Source organism: Musca autumnalis, unplaced genomic scaffold (genome assembly GCF_047663935.1).
Source record: "Musca autumnalis isolate F117 unplaced genomic scaffold, ASM4766393v1 scaffold_1, whole genome shotgun sequence".
Classification (NCBI taxonomy): Eukaryota; Metazoa; Arthropoda; class Insecta; order Diptera; family Muscidae; genus Musca; species Musca autumnalis.
In genome coordinates this window covers 104,713,734-104,735,204 of record NW_027411644.1, presented here as the reverse complement: position 1 = coordinate 104,735,204, position 21,471 = coordinate 104,713,734, and the positions used below count along the sequence as shown (strand labels likewise).

General features: G+C 41.9%; 1 protein-coding gene across 1 annotated transcript in view; it reads left to right on the top strand.

Annotated features, from left to right (window-relative positions):
• Positions 1-21,025, top strand: part of LOC141397896 (dynein axonemal heavy chain 5-like) — a 30,281-nt gene extending 9,256 nt beyond the window's left edge. The window contains exons 5-10 of the mRNA XM_073974805.1: positions 6,862-7,012; positions 11,862-12,498; positions 12,561-12,668; positions 19,534-20,613; positions 20,681-20,800; positions 20,855-21,025. Coding sequence (XP_073830906.1) covers positions 6,862-7,012; positions 11,862-12,498; positions 12,561-12,668; positions 19,534-20,613; positions 20,681-20,800; positions 20,855-21,025 — 2,267 coding nt within the window. The remainder of the gene's footprint in view (positions 1-6,861; positions 7,013-11,861; positions 12,499-12,560; positions 12,669-19,533; positions 20,614-20,680; positions 20,801-20,854) is intronic.
• The last annotated feature ends 446 nt before the right edge of the window (positions 21,026-21,471 follow it).

Below are 21,471 nucleotides of genomic sequence, written 5' to 3'. Positions count from 1 at the left end.
ACCTATAACTGAATTTTTCATAATTTTCAAAAATATAATGTATTTTTGTTTTGTTCAATATTTATTTTGAAAATTGTGAAAAATTCAGTTATAGTTTTTTTGTGGGGGTTTTTAGACTTAAACCACTATAACTAAGCCATTTGCAAACCGATTTAAAACAATAAAAGCTTATTCAAAAGATATTATTCACCCCTTTAAATGGAAGGAGGATCAAAAGAAATCCGTTGTGGAAAAATTAAGATATGCCCGTTTAAATTTGAAAATATAAGAAACCCAGATTTTCACTACTTTTACTGTTATAAAAAAATAAAACGAAGTGACCCAAACGAACTAAAGGCATTGTCGTTGTCCATGGATCCCAACACGATATAATTTTACATCAGAACACTTGAATATTTTTCTGGTCAACTTTTGTAGCACAGTGTCATTTATCGACATTTTTCGAAAAGTTTGCACCTTCTCCTTCGTTCCAATGCTTTCGCGATGTATTAGAGAGTTCTTAATTACTGTCTTGGCTACAATTTTAGTATTTGTGTTGGATCGAAAATCTCAATGGTTTGGCTGTTATATGCCAAAATATCCAAAAAACGTCAATAAAAAACTTAAAGTCAAAATCAGGAGGCTCGATTTTCATCGTAGACATATGGTACAGTAGACTTTTTTGCTCAGTTTAATCCCAGGAATCAGAAACGCGAAGGGCCTATTAAGGTTGTTTTCCTTCCACACAAATCGCCCCGGCCTAATGTACATATGTAAAAAGCAAGCAGAAACAATTGCTGAAGTAACCACCGCGTGCCGCTTAGGCAGTAAAATATTTATTGCGGAAGATATTGACTTCGTTATCGCTGAAATGACCTCCTGCGGCATGAAATGGACAGCTTCCGCGATAAAGTTAAAAGTAATTAAAGTGTCGCGGAATGATGTTACGATGTCGCGGAATGATGTTACCACTCCGCAGAGTGGTATATGTTTTTCGTTTTGGGAGCCACACATCCCAGAGTGTTTGCTCCGAATTTTAGTGGTGCGTGCCGGAATTGAAGAAAATGCCGGATCATGGCTGTGTTCTGTCTGCCACATTGACGCGATGCAACAGATGCATGGATGGATGCACTCCATCATCATTATCGGAGTAAGAAATGCTTCTGCAATCTCTGATACCGCATGTGCCTTCGCTGCAACTCACATCGCACATTACGGAACCAACACCTGGTAAGGTAACTGACAATGTTTTTGTCATGAGTCGAAACAACATCTGAGAGTTGCAGCCTGCACAGTTTGATGGATACAACGTGCTTCCCAAAGTAGTACATACAAGAAATGGATGTGGTGGGTTGGCATTCCTGTTACACCCATTTGACCATTCGCACTTGAGCTTGACTTTACTTCCCATACTTATGTTGGAAGCCTATAACCGTTTGGTACTAGGGGACTCATCGCAAAAGAAACAAATGGCTAGAACACCTGAATAGCGGCAACATAATCATGGGTACTGAGAAATTATAGTCTCGCTTGGTAGGAGGAATGACCGAACATCTGTCATATTTGACAACGATGGTGTGGCAGATGCGAAAAGCTGCGCCTGACGTAATCAACAGGCAGTTTATGGAGCACGCGGAAAGTGATAAGGCGAAGAGAATAGTTTTGCGTCGTATTAGAACGCGTCCAGCCCAATATGAACCGGCACATTTCTCCTGGTGCTGAAGTTGCAGAAGTCATTCGAAAAGCAAAATCATCCAAATCCATTCACCCAGACCGGATCACCATGGTCATGTTGAAGCAGCTAGGTGAACCTGGAGTAGAGTATTTATTTAATCAATGTGTACAATTTGTCGTTAGCCGCTCAAAAATGGTTACGTTGGTCCCGCTATTGCAACCTAAGAAAGATGCGAGTAAGGGTGTATCTTATACTCCTTCACAGCTTTAGGGAAGTTACTAAATCGCCGATTACCAGCATAGTACAATGACTGCCCTTCACGCCCTAATCACGTACGTATGCAGAGGACTCAACCAGAAGAAGCCGTGTGACAGGATGGTTCTTGTGGTACTGGAATTGCTGAAGGCAGTCGACACTATCAGTCACGTCATCCCCCCTGAGGATGTTAATCCCGAGTTCTAAACCTTAGATTCTATACCATCAGAAAATGAAACATGAAATTGCCCTTCGGAGTTATTCAATTTCTATCTCTATGGACTTCCAAAACCACCGAACGGTATAAATATCATATCTTCTGCGGATGATTGCACGATAAACTAAATGTCTATATCTCTAACCTTGTTAGTGCATTCCACTCAAGGAACCTGAACATATCAACTAGTAAGTCTACAGCCACACTCTTCACCACATGGACAGCGGAGATTCGTAGGTCCCTTGATGTACAGGTTTCCGAAGTAAGAAATCTGACCAAAAATTAACACAAGATTTTGTGGGTCACATTCGACAGAGTTTTAACATCATCCGAGCATGCCACAACAATCTACAATAAGCTAGGGAGTAGGAACAAGGTTGTCAAGTTGCTAGTCGGCAGCACTTGATAAGGAAAACTTGTTGATGGTGTGGTCGAAGCAGCTTTGGTCACCATAAAAAGCTAAACTGGTTTCAAGAAGAATAAAATTCTCTCTGCTACATATTTCTACAATCTCTAGTATTCCGATGCCGAAAAGTTTGCTACACAGTTCTGTTGTTAATTAATTGAAATTACCCCTTCGGAGATCCAATGTCCTTGGTTCACATGACACCTTATTGCTCATATTGAAGAAGCTCAGTATAATATTTTCAATTATACATGTGGTGCTTACAGACTTCAGATAGGGCGAGTTATTCCGATTCTCAAGACCGAAAAATCCGCTACCAATGGAGAATCCTATTGCACGATTTCTCTTCTTTCACCTGTGGCAAAAGTTTTAGAATCCAAAACAATTTTAGAAAAGCTCATGACACAATAACAGAATTGCTGGAGATTATGGCCAGAATGTACCATTTTGGCAACTCTTGACCTGTCCAAGGTGTTCGATACAGTGGATTCAATGCTGATTTCCGACATCATGAATTTCACCCTTCCAAATGATGTCGAGAGCTGCCTTGCAAATTACGTAAAACCTTCCTCGAATTCCGAAGCCAAAAGTCCGAAATTTCTCAAGATCAAAATGGGAGTGTAGCAAGGCGAAACTTCCCAATCCATCCGCTAATATTTCGCTAATTATTATTCCATCATTGCAGCAGGAGTTAACATTCACAACGTATGTGCTTAGATCTCTAGCCACAGTCAATTTCTTCCGGAAGCGTAATTGTTTACTCTACAAAATCATCCGTTCACTTTTTCTTTTCTTTTCTTGGAGGTAAACCTAGTAATATCCGTCGGAGATAGCGGATACCCAGTGCCAATAATCCAAAAATACTGAGGATAGTCTTCGGAAACATTCACCACTTTGTGTCACACTCCACATTCTTTAACGTGACAATATGATTACGTACATAACACAACAACTACTACCCCTTACAGTCATACGGGAACAGGGCTTTAACAACACTCCACCATGCCACACAATGGTAAATTTCACTCCAGTGTAATTTTCCAACCATTGTCGTCAGTGTTCAGGGTATATTCGAATAATTCGCATTCACCGTATACTTCGGATCCCTCAAGTATTTCAGAAATAGAAGTTGAGGGGGAGTTTACTACTGCAGGGAGTTTGCTACACGGGTTGGAACAAAAGGTTGTTCTAGATCCGCCAACTTACACCTAGGTGATTAGTGTTGGAAATACTTTTTGAGAGGTACCCATTGAGTTGTGGTGGCTAATATATTCGGCACTGGAACTTCGAGTTTACAGTTCTACAGGGACCTCGGGTCAGCTGTTCAACTCGGCATTGGACCTTCGGGTTTACAGTTCTACAGGGACCTCGGGTCAGCTGTTCAACTCGGCACGGGACCTTCGGGTTTGCAGTTATACATTGCCTTCGGGTCAGCTGTCCAATTCAGCACTGGACTTTTGAGTTTACAGTTCAGCAGGGTCTTCGGGTCAGCTGTTTAGCTCGGCACTGGACCATCGGGTTTGCAGTTTTACAGGGCCTTCGGGTCAGTAGTAAATGGTAGAAACTAGACCGTAGTCTTAGACTAACACCCGAACGCCGAATTCATAGTGTTCCCGAACATCAACACCCGCATGACGAATCCATCGTATTCCCGAATATCAACAGTCGAACGTCGAACCCATGGTGTTCCCGAATATCTACTACCGAAACCATCGAGGTCTCGATCATCCGCAGCCAACCACCGAATACTTCGTCTTCCCGATCATCTGCAGCCGAACACCGAATTCATCGTGTTCCCGATCATCTGCAGCCGAACACCGAATACATCGTGTTCCCGATCATCTGCAGTCGAACAGCGAATACACCGTGTTCCCGATCATCTGCAGCCGAACACCGAATTCATCGTGTCCCCGATCATTTTCGGCCGAACACCGAATACATCGTGTTCCCGATCATCTACAGCCGAACACCGAATAAATCGCATTCTCGATCATCTGCAGCTGAACACCGAATACATAGGCCTTCCGTTCATCTGCAACCAAACGCCGAATACAACGTGTTCCCGATCATCTTCACTCCAACACCGTATACATCGTTTCCCGATCATTCATAGCCGAAGGCCGAGCCTTTCATGGTCCCGATTATTCACACCCTAACGGCGAGCCTTTCATGGTCCCGACTATTCACACCCGAACCCCGACAACTTATTTTTCTCGAAGAAGAACCCGATAATTCAACACGACAGCCCTGACTGGGGATCCAATGACTTCATTTGATTTCAGCACATTACGAAAAAAGTCACGGTAAACGATTTTCGTCGCCAGTAGATGCTGTAAAAGCGTTCATAAACCATGTTTTGGAGGTGTCTCAATCAAGCCACTGTAATCAACCCAACACATGTCAAACTGTCCTGAGTACGCTGAGGCTAAAAACTGTCAAATTTTCCAAAAAAAATTCCAATGACGCCTGACGACACTACGTGTTGCCTAGGTCAGAAGTTTTTCTAGTGCCCCTCGTAAAGTCGGAGAAATAAAAACTAAATACAGTAGAAACTCGATAATTCGTAATTCAAGGGACCGGCAATTTTATACGAATTATCGAGGTTAAAATGCGAAGGAAATGGCTTTACGAAGTATCGATGTACGAATTATGGCGAATCTACTGTATCACCAAAATTGCTTTTTCAATCTTCTTATGCATGAATCTAAACATTTGGAATACTTTAGACAGAAGTTGGCTTTATAGTTTTTAAACTATTTTATTACAACAAAACCTGTTTTAAATGTTGGGTTAAATTTTTCGATACATACAAACCAATCTGTAGTGCGATTCTCCAACTAAGTTTTGAGTTACCGACAAAAATCGGTAACATTAGAACGTAAAATTATTTTTTTTTATTTATTTCTTAGTCTATGGATGACAAAATCCTTACAGACTAACAGATTAAACTATATACATATATACATAAATAATCATTTATGCTCTACGACTTCTTTGTATTGGTCGCTAACTTACTGAATAATGCCGTTAATTACCGAAATTATAAGCATTTAAATTTTACCGATTTTTGTCGGTAACTCAACAAATGAGTTAGAGAATCGCACTACTGGTCACATACAGTTACTATGTACATATAACTGCAATAATTCTCAAAATTGTATGGCTCTATTACACTGTGCAACACTGGAAATGCAAACAACTTCTTATGGGGATTTTCTGAAAGTACATATTGAGGCTACAAAAACCTTAATTGGGTTTTGTGTTCTTAGATCGGGTTTAGATTTTATGGCCTCATCTAAACCGACCTAAAATGAGCCTTTTTTCTAGTGATCGGACCTTTATCTCCGAAACTAATAAGAATTCTGCTTTGCAGTCTTCGGCAATATTGTAGCCATAAGGTAGTAGAACGTATGTGTCAAACCGATGAACTAGGAAAATCGGCATCCAGCGCATCAAATTCGTTAAAATATAGAAAAGTTTACATAATTTCTAAAATTCCGGTCAGTAGCAACTAATCTGTTGGGAGTTGAACTAAGTAATCGTTCTAAAAATATTCCAAATAATGTGACCATCATTTCTTCAGAACATTCTGAAACTCTAAAATGGTTATTTCACGTTGTTTAAGGGGTATTTCATAACATGCCTTTTTCAAAACTTATTTCAAACAATGTTCACACAGGCTGTTTATTCTCATGTTGGGGATTTCAATCAGTTATTGAAATATTTACCAAATTGTTGTTGAATAATTTGCTATAACCAAGGCGATAGAGGCATTTTACAACGATGCAATGTTCTAAAGAGTTGTGCATTACATTCCAGAGAATATTTTCTCAAAGATAACTTTAAGAAAAAATTTAACCGTTTGGGAGATACGCTGAGAAATATACAAAAATTATAGAATTTATATATATATTATAAAATTTGAGACAACAAGTGCAAATTTTCGAGTTCACTAGTCCTATAAATATTTTCTTCTTGCTCTTATCTACAAGTTTGCTGCAGATGTCAAAACAAGATTCGTACTGGTTTCAGAGATACAGCCCCGATTTGTTTTAAAAAATCGATATTTAACCATGTTTAGATGAGGCCATAAAAACCGAACCCGATCTAAGAAAAGAAAACCCAAATATGTTTTTTGCCTATTGGTTCTCTACTTTCATAAAATTCTGGACAGAAGTTGTTTGCACGCGATTGGCTCAAAAATGTTGCACAGTGTTAACACAACATTATCAAATGAAATGTGTATTTTTTATTTGTTTTTATTTTTCATTTATTTCAATACGTCAATGGGAATTTGAATGAATATTAATTTCCTCCGGTTTTGTGTAGGTGGAACATCACCAGGTGGTTCTGCTTTAGCAAAGCAGAAAAAACTCTTTCTCACTGATGGTTGGTCATGTGCTTTCACTGGAATCTGCATCTATATATTTCGTATTAATACCAACAAACAATTGCCTGAGGAAGGATTTCAAAAGGATTTGTGAGTAAAATCAGTGTTTTTAGTTTTTTTTTTCATTTAAATACAACGAACCTTTTAATAATGTAAATAATATTGAAATGTAAATATTACGAAATGTGTAACATTCTAATATGGAGTGTCTGTCTAGCAGGAGCTACAAAAAAGAAAAAAAAATATGTTTGTAAATTTAGTTCGATTTGTAATGCGGCCCATACACTGTGGGCATGCAGGACAGCATTTGTAATAAAATTAGTACATTTTTAAGTATTTATCAATGTACATATGTGTGAATATTTCAAGCAGGATAAAAGTCAAAATGATGTTGATTTTGAAAATAAAACCCTATCAATCCGATGAATTTTGTTTATTCTCGAAGTAATCCACAAACAGTTTTCGAAAATAACAAATATTACTTGTGACGGAAATACAAAATTTAAAAACATCAACTGAAAATCGTGTTTTGGAGGAAAATTTATAAAATTTTGGAATATAGATTGAAGTAATGCCATACACTATTCAATCACACATGTACATAATGGGTTCATCGGCAGCAGCAGTATTGCAATAAATGTATGGCCTGCATAAGGATTTGATGAAGCCCACGTCACAATGGGTCATTATTAAATGTAGAAAATTACCAATTAGAAACCATTATTGACCAATTCGAATGTGGTCTTCGGTGCAGTGGTAAGAATGTCCGCCTTCCGTATTCAGAAGGTCTATGGTGCAATCTCCGACCAGAAAATCTAAATATTCGGCAGTGACAAATCTCGTCAATGTAATGTTTGCTTAAATTTCCTGACTATTTCAGCAACGACAGAATTTCTCTACAAGCGGTGTAGTCGGAATAGGGGAAAAAAAGTAGTTCCTATATCATTGAGCCAATATGAATGGGCGTGCTCTCAATAATATGAGAGAAGTCTTCCTTGTCCTTCGGAGATGCTGTGGGCAAATATATATGTATGTAGAGATGACCATATGTATTCTTTAGGAGATAAACGACCGGCAAAAGAGGTTCACACACTATTATATGCAAAGCCACGGTGGCGGGATCTTCAACAACGGTTTGAACCGAAAACACACAACATTCGAGTTCCGGCCAGCTGCAGCCGTCTCAATGTACAGATAAATAGTTGTACTCCAGATTATGGGTTCAACATTAACTAACTTAGAAAGGTCATAACCGACTGCTTTTAGGAGACTTAAGTGTGCTCATCATGAGGCATTCAGTCCTAGGTAATGACTAGGGGGTATATTGCTGGCTTAGCATATTGATAACTCTACATTTTCTCTTCATAATTGTCTCCATCAGCGAAGCACCCGACTTTATTGTCTCAGAACGCGGCAATCATGAGAAATTTAATTAGTCTAGTTTCATAGGGTTCCCCCAAAACGGCTCCAGAGAAATGACCAACCCTTCTGATCTTTTGGTTGCAGAAAGATAGTTTGGGGCATCGTCGCTGCCCCAGAGTCAGAGGGCTGACACTAGAAGTTAACAGTTTGGTAAGTGAGCACAAGCGGAACAAGTGGCCAGACCATGTGACATGGTACATGTGACATGGGCCCCGTGTTAAGGTCGAGGAAATAGTGGATTTTATGAGTCGGATGAATAACATGGTTGCTTTAGTACCAGTCTGTTCAATACAGTCTTATCTCTGGAGCCTGGAAGAGTTGCTTTACTTATATATCCCGCCGAGGAGGAACAATCACAGTTTACAATGGATGGTGTTGCGAATGCCATCAGGAACGCTAAAGCATCCAAATCGCCCTGGTCGAATCTACATGGTAGTGGCGAAACAGCCGGATGAGCCCAAGGTTGAGTATGTTACCAAAGTTTTCAACCTTTCACCCACATAGTGTCCGAAATGTCGAAAATGGACAGGGTGATCCCGCCAATGAAGCCGCACAAGGATGCCAGCAAAGGTAAATCTCACAGGCCGATTTTGCTTGTGTCGTCCATAGCAAAGACTCTTGAGACTTTATTCCTCCCCAGCGTGAAACATAGCTACCCAGTTGCCGATCATCAGCATGGGATTGACCCGGAACAACACAAAATCATCCCCCCGGCTAGCGGCTGCCACCTCAGTGTACATATGTTTGTATTTGTTTCGTTTTTCTGTGTTGGGAGCAGCATATCCCGGAATGCCTGCTCTGAATTCTTTTGGTCCTTGCCGGGACGGAGGAAAACCCAGGACCAATATCTGTGCTCAGTTTGTCACATCCGCAACTTCACCCACATCCAACCTTCGCTGAGATGCAATAGATGTCAGGAGTGGGTGCATCTAAGGGGTTGCTCTGGACTTGTCCACGTGAGGGACTACGACAGGGACTATGTTGCTGCATTCTGCGTGAACACAGTCCCCAGTGAGTCGTCGTCGGATTACGAAACTCCCCAGCAGTCCCCTCGACAACAACCGCACACGCAGCCTTTAACACCAGCCGTTGTTGTCCCAATCCCAGAGAATGCATCCGTTTTGCAATTTAATTGCAATGGACTCCGAGGTAAGATCGAGGAAATAGTAGATTTCATGAGTCGGAAGAACATCAAGGTCGCTGCGGTGCAAAAAACCAAGCTCAACAAAAACTGTAGCTTGCAACATTGTGATGGTTACAATGTGCTAAGGAAAGATCGCACCAGAAGTGGAGGTGGGGGATTAGCTTTCCTATTGCACCAGTCTGTCCAATACAGACCTATCTCGCTTGAGCCTGTCTCTAATGACCCGTACATGGAATGTATGGGGGTAGCAGTCAGGTGTGGAACTGCCGAGATAGAGTTGTTGAACGTGTACATCCCGCCGAGAAATAGCTATATCTCAGATTACGTGCCTAACATTAACCCGCTTTTGGAAGGTCATAATCGTCTGGTCCTGGGGGACTTTAAGTCCATATTTACATTAGGCAATTTTCCTTGCGGCAATTGTCATTTTGTCGATGCCTAATATAAATATGGACTAATGCGCATCATGAGATGTGGCATTCGGCCCTCGGAAACGATCAGAGAGGTACTGCGCTGGCTGAACAGATTGACAGCTCTACGTTTTGCACGGTCAATGAGGACGCCCCTACCAGAATTAGTGTCACAGCTCGCCAGACATAACCATCGTGTCACCTGGTCTGACAAATGACGTTACCTGGCAACCCGTCATTTCTCTTGGATCAGACGATCTCCCCATAATTGTCTCCATTAGCAGACCACCCGATTTCATTACATCTGAACGCCGCACATTCGTCAATCATAAGAAAGCTGATTGGCCGGGTTTCAGAGAGTTCACCAACCACCGCTTCAGAGAACTGCCCAATCCTTCTGATGTTTGGGTAGCGGAAAGGACGTTCCGAGACATCATCACTGCTGCAGCCGCTCGCCATATCCCTCCTGGTCGAATACCCGAAGTAAGACCAAACTTCCCAGCAGAGGCGTAGGGATTAGCAAATGAGCGTGAACCAACCCCTATGACCCCAGAGTCAGGGAGCTGACACTGGAAGTTAACAGGCTGGTCGGCGAGCATAAGCGGAACAAGTGGTTAAATCATCTGAGGAGTTGCAACATTGGAGCCGGTATAGGTGAATTGTGGGCAACGGTTAAGTCACTCTCGAACCCTGGAAGAAGGGAAGATAGGACCTCAGATACGTTTGGCGACGTTACGTTGACTGACCCGAAGAGGTGCGTAAGTTATTTCAATCGACAGTTTGTCGAGCACCCCGAGAGTGACAGGGCGAAGAGAAGAGTATTACGTCGCATCAGATCTCTTCCTGCCGAAGAGGAACCACCACAGTTTACAATGGATGATGTTGCCAATGCCATCAGGAACGCTAAATCATCCAAAGCGTTGGGCCCTGATGGAATGTCCATGGTAATGCTGAAGCAGCTGGATGAGCCGGAAGTGGAGTATCTCACTAAAGTTCTTAACTTGTCGCTATCCACCCTCATTGTTCCCGAAGTCTGGAATATGGGCAGGGTGGTCCCACTACGGAAGCCCGGCAAGGATGCCAGCAAAAGTGAATCGTACAGGCCGATATCGCTTTTGTCGCCCGTACCAAAGACCTTGAAAAGACTGAACTCCTATTAGATAGATCTTACCACCATTCGCCACGCGAATATGCAAATATACGCCCCTACATTTTGGCCACTCTGTTCACCAAATGGATTGCATATCTAAGCCCTGATTTGAATGTTATGGTCGATGGTAGTAGGGTCTGACAATCACATTCGACAGCATGTTCACGTCAAGCCACATCTATCTGCGACAACCTGACATATAGTAACAAGTTCCTCAAGTCCCTAGCCGGCAGCACTTGGGGGTCGATAAAGAAACCTTGATAAAGAAACATGTTGACCGCGATCGGTCGTCTATGCGGCGCCCCGAATACAAGTGCAACGCGATGGAAAAATATTCAAACCTGTTAGAATGCCGCCCTGAGAACTGCAACAGGGTGCCTCCTTATGTCATCGGTGTACCATTAGTATGGGGAGACGATGTTTCTTCTAGTACAGTAACAAAATGGCATGCTCTCCTTCAAGTACGTGCTCGGGTGTTACCATGAGAGTCCTCCTAATCACCGTATGGTGATAGGACTCCCTCACCCAGGCATGTCAAGAGAGATCTTCATAATCTAGGGAGAGTGGTTCTAGGTTACATGATTGAACTCCTAGAACAGCAAGCCTATCTAGCGGGTTTAAATAGCATTAACACGGATGGTGCCATAAACTACTCTAAAGTGAATGCGATCCTTTGAGTACATCCATCAAGACAAACCAGAGTAGTTTTGGCTCAACTACTACAAAATTCTTTAAATTTTAATTTTTAGTTGTTCTTTTGTTTTGTTTTCTTTTTGTTTTAATATTCCAAAAAACAATTATTTTAAACTTCAGATTCTGTGGTATCATCGATGCTAAAAATATTGGCTTGGTCACTTCGATCGAACGCATTATCGAATACGTTTTTATGCAAGCTTTGGCCTTTCCCAGTTTGGAAGGTGAAGAGGAAGATGTTAGCTGTGGTCTTATTAAGGGCCAACTATTGCCAGGTCTGCGATCATTTTGCAGTGCCCTGCGGGTGTGTGAACAAGTCTGCGATCACTTCAATGTTTTCGATGATGGCTGTGATATGTTCGAGAGAATCGATCATGTTGATGAGCTAAAAGATTTGTCGAAAAATCAAGAATTTTGTGGTCAACTGGAGGAGCGGGTAACGAATTGGATAAAAGGTATAACCAAAATATTGGGTGAATCGGATCAATTGCGTAAGGAAAATGATTCGAGTGGTCCACAAGATGAGTTGGAATATTGGAAGAAGCGTGGTGCTCAATTTTCTCAGCTTTTGGCACATTTGCAGCAGAAAGAGGTACAGTTTACGCTGCACTGCTTGTTTTTGGCCAACTCGAAGGTAATGCGTGATTGGAAGGAAACCGATCGTAAGATCACATTTTGCTACAATGAGGCCAGAGATAATTCAAAGTTTATCCAGGCGATGGAACATTGTTGTCACTCGTTGTATTTGGATGATCCGGTAAGTGGAAAGAGATGAGATTTGCAATAATTTCAAATTAATGATATTGTGTTAATTTTTAGGTTTGCATGAAGGAGTCCATTTTAAGTTTGCTGCAGACCGTACGCTTGATTTATAGTGTCTCACAATTTTATAACACCTCCGAACGAACATCAGCTCTAATGGTTAAGGTAAGTTCATTATAAATGTGAATAATTTTTTAAGTGTGAGAATGTGCCCATTGCTGTGGGATGACCAAAACGACGTATTCAGAATTGTCTGGATTTTATTCTCAGTACCCAAGCTTCTGTCGAGCACCTTGACTTGAGGACTTCTGATCAGTACAGTGGAATATGCCATGATCGGAAATACACCGACCAGATTTTGCGGCAGATATTTTCATATTCCTAGGATGGACGATCTGCGCCAACTCCGCGATGCAGACATTTTAGACTATTGTCAATGAGTACTACCCGATTCTCTATTTATCTCAGGTGACAAGGCGAAGAGGAGAGTGATAAAAGCGAAATCGGTTTGAACGATTCACCTTTGCTAGTATCATTGTCTGGCTTCCGTAGTGGGATCACTCTCACTATTCCACTCCCGGCTCATCCACCTGTTTCAGCATTACCATGGAGATTCCATCAGGACCAAATGCTTAGGATGATTTGGCATTAGCAACATCATTCAATGTAAACTATGGTGGGTCCTGTTTGGCAGGACCTGACGTAGAACTCTCCTCTTCGCCTTGTCAATCCTTGGGTGACCGACACATTGTCGATTAAAATAACTTTCGTACCTCTTCGGATCACGTCGCCGCACGCGACTAAGATCTTATCTTCCTTTTTTCAAGGGTTCGAGAGTCACGTAACCGTTGCGTACATTTCACTTACTCTTGCTACAATGTTGCAATTTTTCAGATGAATTAGCCACATATTCCGCTTATGCCTGTAAACTTCCAGTCTCAGCTCCCTTACTCAGTGGGTCACTGGGGTTAGCAGAACGAAGCTGAACACGCTCATTTGCTAATCCTGTCGCTTCTGCTTCTGTAAATACATGGCGAGCGGCTGCATCTGTGATGATGTCCCTCTGCTACTCGAACATCAGAAGGGTTGGGCAGATCTCTGAAGCGGTGAGATTTAAAACTCCCTGAAACTACGCCAATCAGTTTTTCCATCATTAATGTAAGTGCGGCGTTTAGAGGTGACGAACTCGGGCGGTGTGCTGATGGAGACAATTATGGGGAGATGGTCTGACTGGTGAGAAAGGACGGGTGGCCAGGTGACGTCATTTGTCAGACCAGGTGACACGATGGTTATGCCTGTCGTCACAGTACTTTGCTAATACTGGTAAGGGCGTTCTCATTGACCGTCTGAAATAAAAAGCGGGCTAATGTTGGGCCTATAACCTGGAGTACAGCTACTTATCGGCGAGATATATATATATATATATATATATGTTCAGCAACTCTAAATCGGCAGTTCCACACCTGACTGTTACCTCCATACATTCCATGTTGGGTCATTAGAGCCAGGCTCAAGCGAGATAGGTCTGTATTGAACAGACTGGTGCAATAGGAAAGTTAATTCCCCACGTCAACTTCTGCTGCGATCCTTCCTCAGTAGGTTGTAACCATCACAAGGCCGCAAACTGCAGTTGTTATTGAGCTTGGCTTCCTGCACCGCCGCTACCATGATATTCTTCCGACTCATAAAGTCCAATATTTCTTCAATATAATCTCGGAGTCCATAGCAATTAAATTGCAAAATTCTTGACGACGACTCGCTGAAGACTGTTTTCACGCAGCATGTAGTAACATAGTCCCTGTCGTAGTCCCTCACATGAGCGAGTCCACTCCCGACATCTATTGCATCTGATGTTGCAAACCGAACACATTCAAATTGGTTCTGTGTTTACTAATGTCCCTGCACTGACCAAAAGAGTCCAGAGCAGGCATTCCGAGATATGCTGCTCCCAAAACAGAAAAGCAATACAACGTGCAATCTCACGGCTGCGGTTTCTTCGATATCGGATTGACCAGGAACCACACCACATCAGTGTTCCGGCCAACAGCTGCCACCTCAGTGTACTTATGTTTTGTATTTGCTACGAAAACCGCATTTACAAAATTCCGGTTCCTAACATCAGACTTCATAGCTATCTGCATGATTCATACCCTTTGACTTAGCATCCTTCGACTTTGAGTGGTGTCCTGTTTGGTGGTGGAGCCTACCTTTGAAGACCGTGCTGTGGTCGAAAGAGCAGAATCGTTTGTGGGGCTTTGGGTTAAGTTGACATCGCTTCTTATTTTGCCTTTAGGGGCTATTGGAATCGATGTTGTCGTTGAACTCGATTTAGCCTCTTCGGTCATCGTAATGAGAGCAGTTTAGGTCAGAATTTCTGTTGAGGACAAGTGAGGGTGTGTTCTTTCGAATTTGTTCATCACCATGATATTGATCCTTATTAGGTTGCACGCTCTTATCTAGATGGATTAGGATGAGCTTCAACCTCTAGCTCTGCAAATCGGTTCTTCAAGAAGAATAGGCCGTACCGTAGGTCGAACGTTATCGGCCAAAATTTTGGTTGAGGTTCCATCCTCAATAGCGTCCTATCGCGGGGCCAGTTCTAACGACTTCTGCCGATTGAAGGTGCTTGTGTGTATTCGACAGTCCTGGTTTAAAATGATTAGCTGTTTCCGCTGAGGCCGAGGATAGTTTATCGACGACTAAATTGTGGAATGGAATGAGTTATCATTCGATATGGAGTTTATCATTCGATAAATTATTCGTCATCTGATAAACAGAAAATCTACCCTGGCTCAGACTCAGGGCCACCGTCTGCACCAGAGGAGAAGTCATCCTGCTGAATTTCTCAGGACGACGTTCTGACAGGTTTGAATATTAACACATCGTGTTGCACTTATATCGGGTGACGTAGGGGATGAATGATACCAAGCAACGGTCTTGACCGGCTTTAACATGGCAAAGCCCTGGATTTATCTTGGTCCCTCTTTCATCTCAAGTGGACACTGACCTCCCCGTGGTGTCACCTGGGGAATTGCCTTTAACACCCGTTAAAGGTAGTGAGCTAACATGTGCCGCGCATTCACATATAAGAACGTTAAAAACTTGGGTTTGGGCGTCGGGTTAGTAACCCTCCCCTAGAAAAAACATCCTACTATGAAAAAACGAAAGAAAAGAAAAACAAACCCCTCTAAAGTTGACGAACCCCGCAAACGTTTTAAGGACCATGATCTGCGAATCTGCACCTGGAATGTTCGCACTCTTTATAGAGAAGGTGCAGTCTTCGCATTGGCAGACGTACTTGAAAAGTACAAGGCCGATATTACTGCCATACAGGAAATACGATGGATTGGGAAAGGCGTCACAACAACACCTAAAGGTGACGCACTGTATTATAGCTGCCATGACGTAAAGCATGAGTTTGGTTGCGGATTCGTAGTTAGTCGGAGACTAAAACATCTGGTATCCAGCTTCACCCCAGTGAATGAGAGACTTGCTGCAATTCGAATAAAAGCTAAATTCTTCAACATCAGCTTTATTTGTGCTCATGCTCCCACCGAAGAAAAGGACGAACAGACCAAAGATATATTTTACGAGCGCTTAGAAGAAACATATGACCGTTGCCCTGCCCATGACATTAAAATCATTCTAGGCGATTTTAATGCCAAAATTGGAAAGGAGAATATCTTTGGCCCAACAGTCGGGAAATTCAGTCTCCACAGTGAAACATCTGAAAATGGTATGAGGCTGATAGACTTTGCAGCTGCAAAAAACATGGTAGTTAGCAGTACCAGATTTAATCATCTCGATATTCATAAGGGCACCTGGCTGTCTCCAGATCAAAGAACAAGTAATCAAATTGATCATGTTGTAATAGATGGAAGACATTCATCCAGGGTGTTGGATGTACGATCGTTCCGAGGCGCAAACATTGATTCGGACCACTACCTTGTTGCAGCAAAGGTACGTACCCGTCTAAACGTTGCAAATAAAGCACGAACAGACTCAACGCGGAAGTTGGACATCGATAGGCTGCAAACACAACAGATAGCCACAGCATATTCCACTCAACTAGCCCAATTGCTTAACGCGAGCACTCCTTGTCCCGATAACATAACAACACAATGACAACATATTGCCCACTCCATGCAAACAGCCGCAAAATGCATACTTGGATTCCAGAGACCTCCACAAAGGAATTCATGGTATGACCAGGAGTGTCGTATCGGGAGAAAAGGAGAGAAGAGAAACGGCTTTTCCGCAAGAAAAAGAGAGAAATGGAAAAGCGGGAGTGTGAAAAAATCGAGATGTACAGGAGACAGAATGAAGTCCGAAAATTCTACCAAAGAGTGAAACATCAAACAGATGGCTTTGGTACAGGCACATCCTCCTGTAGAGACCAGCAAGGTAATCTGGTAACAGATACAGATAGCGTGCTCAGGATATGGAAGGTACATTTCTCCAATCTGCTGGTATCCAATAGTAGCGAAGACGATGAAACCACAGATCCAATCCCAGAAGATGGTATAGAATGTATACCGCCTGGCCAAGATGAGGTGAAAACAGCAATCAACCGGCTGAAGAATAATAAAGCAGTAGGAGCCGATGGCTTACCAGCCGAGCTGTTTAAAACCGGAGGCGACGCGCTGATAAGGTGTATGCATCAGCTAGTTAGCACCATCTGGCAGGAAGAACGCGTACCCGACGATTGGAACCTGAGCATCCTATGTCCCGTCCACAAGAAAGGAGATAAGACAGTATGCTCAAACTATAGGGGCATAAGTCTTCTCCCTATTGCCTATAAGATAGTGTCAGGGATATTGTGCGAACGACTAAAGCCAATGGTCAACGAAATAATTGGACCATACCAATGTGGTTTTAGACCTGGCAAGTCCACCATTGACCAGATATTTACCCTGCGGCAAATCCTAGAGAAGACCCAAGAGATGCAGATCGACATTTTTCACCTTTTTGTCGATTATAAAGCAGCATTCGACAGTCCCCTCCGATCAAAGGTATTCCACGCAATGTCTGAATTTGGTATCCCCGCAAAGCTCATCCGGCTTTGTAAAATGACTTTAACTGATACTAGGTCCTCAGTTAAAATTGGAAAGAACCTCTCCGAAGAATTTTGTACCAAAAGAGGTTTCAGACAAGGAGACAGCCTTTCGTGTGACCTATTCAACATTTTGCTGGAAAAGGTAATACGAGATGCAAATGTCAAAAGAAATGGCACAATTTACACCAATAGCCACATGTTACTTGCCTATGCTGATGACATAGACATCATGGGACGATCAGTAAAGGAAGTAACTGATACCTTTAGGAAGGTCGAAGCAGAATCTGCGAAAGTGGTTCTGGCGGTAAACGGCGAAAAGACCAAATTGATGGTGTCGACGCGCAAAGCGTCCATAGAGCTCGGACCAACTGTGAAAGTTGGTACCTACAATTTTGAGGTAGTTAAAGACTTCGTCTACCTCGGCACTGCCATAAACACAACAAACAACATCAGTTGTGAAATAAGAAGAAGAATTGTATTGGCCAACAGATGCTACTATGGTCTAAGTAAGCAATTTAAAAACAAAGCCACATCTCGTCAAACAAAAATAACACTATACAAAACGCTGATACTACCCGTGCTAATGTATGGCTCCGAAGCATGGGTACTTGCGCAAGCAGATAAGGCAGTGCTTGGTGTGTTTGAGAGGAAAATTCTTCGAAAGATCTACGGGCCGATTTGCGTTGACGGTGAATATCGACGTCGTATGAACCACGAGCTATATAAGCTATACAAAGACATGAATATAGTTAAACGTATCGAGATGCAACGATTGCGTTGGCTAGGCCATATCATGAGAATGAGCGATGATGAACCCGCTAAAAAGGCGTATGAATACATGTCACATGGCGGTGCACGCAGAATCGGCAGGCCTAAGCTTCGATGGAGCAAACAAGTGGATGAAGAAATGGAAATGCGCGGTATTCCAAAAAGTCAAGCGAAAAACAGAGAGGAATGGAGATCTTTTCTTAGTTCGGTCTATGGAACAAATGTTCTGTAATGGGCCAACTAAGTAAGTAAGTAAGTTGCACTTATATCTTAGGGGATCACAATGTCGCCGCATAGCTTACCACAGACCGACGTATCGTGCTATATGTGGTCAACAAGGTTTCTTTATCTGCACGCCAAGTTTTGCCGACTAGGAATTTGAGGACCTAGCTCCTGCCTCTCAGCTTATCACAGATAGTTGTGGCACGTCTGCAATATGCGATTGCCCTTCGATACGATTTTTTCATAGCTTTTTTAACTTTGGCACTTTCAGTGGTCCGCTGAACATGGCTTATCGGTTTTATTTGGCGTTGAAAGAGCGACTGGTGAGATAAGGTCAGCATCCTTAATTTCGACATAATGGCACTACGTTTTCGGACTAGAATCCGAATCATAGTTTATGGTGGTATTCCTGGCTTTTTCATAGTCTGTCAGCATTCGATTGTCCCATATATCGTTCGGGATACTTTTCTCTTTGTCGCTATCGGCGACACTATCCTCCACTAAACTAATTGATGGCCTATCTTATTTGATGGTGCTTGTTACCGATAAATATCGGTACCGTCATCAACTACTTTCCATTGAATGGCAGGAAAACTTTATTTCTATCTAATGGTCTGTTCCAGTGCTGCAAGAATCTACTAATTTTTACTATTTCTTTCGATAACATAAAGGAAAAAATGTTATCGTAGTAAAAAGTAGTAGCTTCTTGCATGTTCTGGAACAGTGCATAAATTTCAGATTCGATTTTTCCACTTTTCCAATAAGTGGGGAATAGAGCAAAAACTACTAATTATTAACGGATCGGGGAGAATTGAAAGATCACATGAAATGACTCAATCTGAAGGCTATTCTGAAACACTAAAATTGGAATGTTGGACTTGATGTCACAAATAATAGTTGCAACATGTCGATATTCTTGCGAATATCGAAATATTCTCTCTGTGATACCTCCCTCACCTACCCTACATCACTTCTATTTCTCAGATCACCAATCAAATGATAGAAACTTGCAAATCTTACATCACCTGTCGCTGCAAGGAGACCATATGGACTCAAGATCGCACTTTAGTACGCACCAAACTTAGCAATTGCATTAAGCTAAATCACATTTATCACGAGACCTATTACACCGTTCGGGAACAACCGTTTTTACCCAATCAGACACCGTTTGGATTTTCGGAGAATTTCGTTTTTGGAAAATTCGACACCTTTTGTGAGAGGTTATCGAAAATCACTTCAATGTTTAATTTAATCGATGACTATAATCATTTGTTTGAGAGGCGTTTGGAGGGTTTGCTGTTGGCGGAAGCTTTGGAGGAGGCATCAAATCATTTTGAAGAAGCCAAAAAGGAAATACTTTCGAAAAAATATGATTATCTCGATCATCGTAATGCTGAATTTAATGATGACTATGAGAGGTTTATAAGCAAAACAGATGTCCTGAAGGACACCATAGCCACGTTGATTGAGACCAATTTCGATACGGTATGGGAAACACCACAGTGTATTCGGTTCTTGGTGCGTTTCGAAAAGGTGAGCGAGAAAATACCCCTTACCAAAATGGATGAGAAATATATGAGAATAGTACGCTATGTGGATAAGGAGGTGGAACGTGTCATCAAGTTATTTCGCAAGCACCGTGATGATCCTCCGGTACAAAGAAATTTCCCACCAATTGCGGGACGTATTTACTGGAGTCGTTCGTTGCATTGTCACATTCGTGAGTTAATTGATTCAGTGTGTGATCATCCCGTTTTGGGTGCTTTACCTCCCACACGAGATGTTGAGATACGTTTCAATCATGTGGCCAACTTGCTGGGAGAATATGAAGATGAAATAATAGCCATATGGATGGATCAAGATGTTAGTGTGGCAGATGCTTGTTTGTTGCAGCCCCTATTGTCGCTGCAGGGTGATCGTATCTTTGTTAATTTGCACCCCACCATACCACTGTTGATACGTGAGGCGAAACTTTTGGCCAAAATTAAAGTGGATCTTCCCATTGTTGCAGCCACCCTAATGAGTCGTCAGGATTATTTCATCACAATACAGGATTCACTGAATGTAAGGGGTCATTTTCAAACAATTACAGACTTTTTGAATAAACTATATTTTGAATTTCTTTTTACAGAATCTCATAAAAATGTTCTTGGCCACAGTAAGAGCAGTAAAATTGGAAGTCAGACCTTTGTTCTTGCCCCAGTTGGTGCGTTTGACAGCAATGCTGAAACCGGGATTGACCACCATCAATGTGAGTTGAGAGAAGTTTTATTTTCCCTTAGATTTAAGAATATTCCTTTTTTAGTGGACCGATCAAAATTGGAGCAAATTCTATGAAAGGTGCAAACAAGCCATCGAAACCTTTGAGGTGCTGGTGGCCCGCATCCATGATATCTACTCGAATCGTATTTTACACGTTCTCATGTGCATGCAGGAAATAAAACTTCAAGTTTTACCAGCCGGTGAGTACATTTGAAGATATTGCATGAGAAGTGGTTTAGAAAACCAGATCATACATACAATTGAAAATAGGACACCTATTAACCATTATGATTATGATGTCAAGTGTGCTGTTATTATACCCTCTACCATACTATGGAGGGTATAATTAAATTTGTCATTCCGTTTGTAACACATCGAAATATTCATCGGAGACCCTATAAAGTATATAGATTCTTGATCAGAGTAAAGTTCTAAGTCAATATAACCATGTCCGTCTGTCCGTCCGTCCGCCTGTTGAAATCAAGATACAGCTCGCAATTTTTAAGATAGAGTTTTGTAATTTGGTATAGAAGTTTCTATTACTCCTAGGATGTTTGGTATTGCAAATGGGCTATATCGGTCCACGTTTTGATATAGCCCCCATAGAACGGTACAACCCGATTTTCGGTATTTTGAAGGTTTTAGCCTCGTTATGGCACA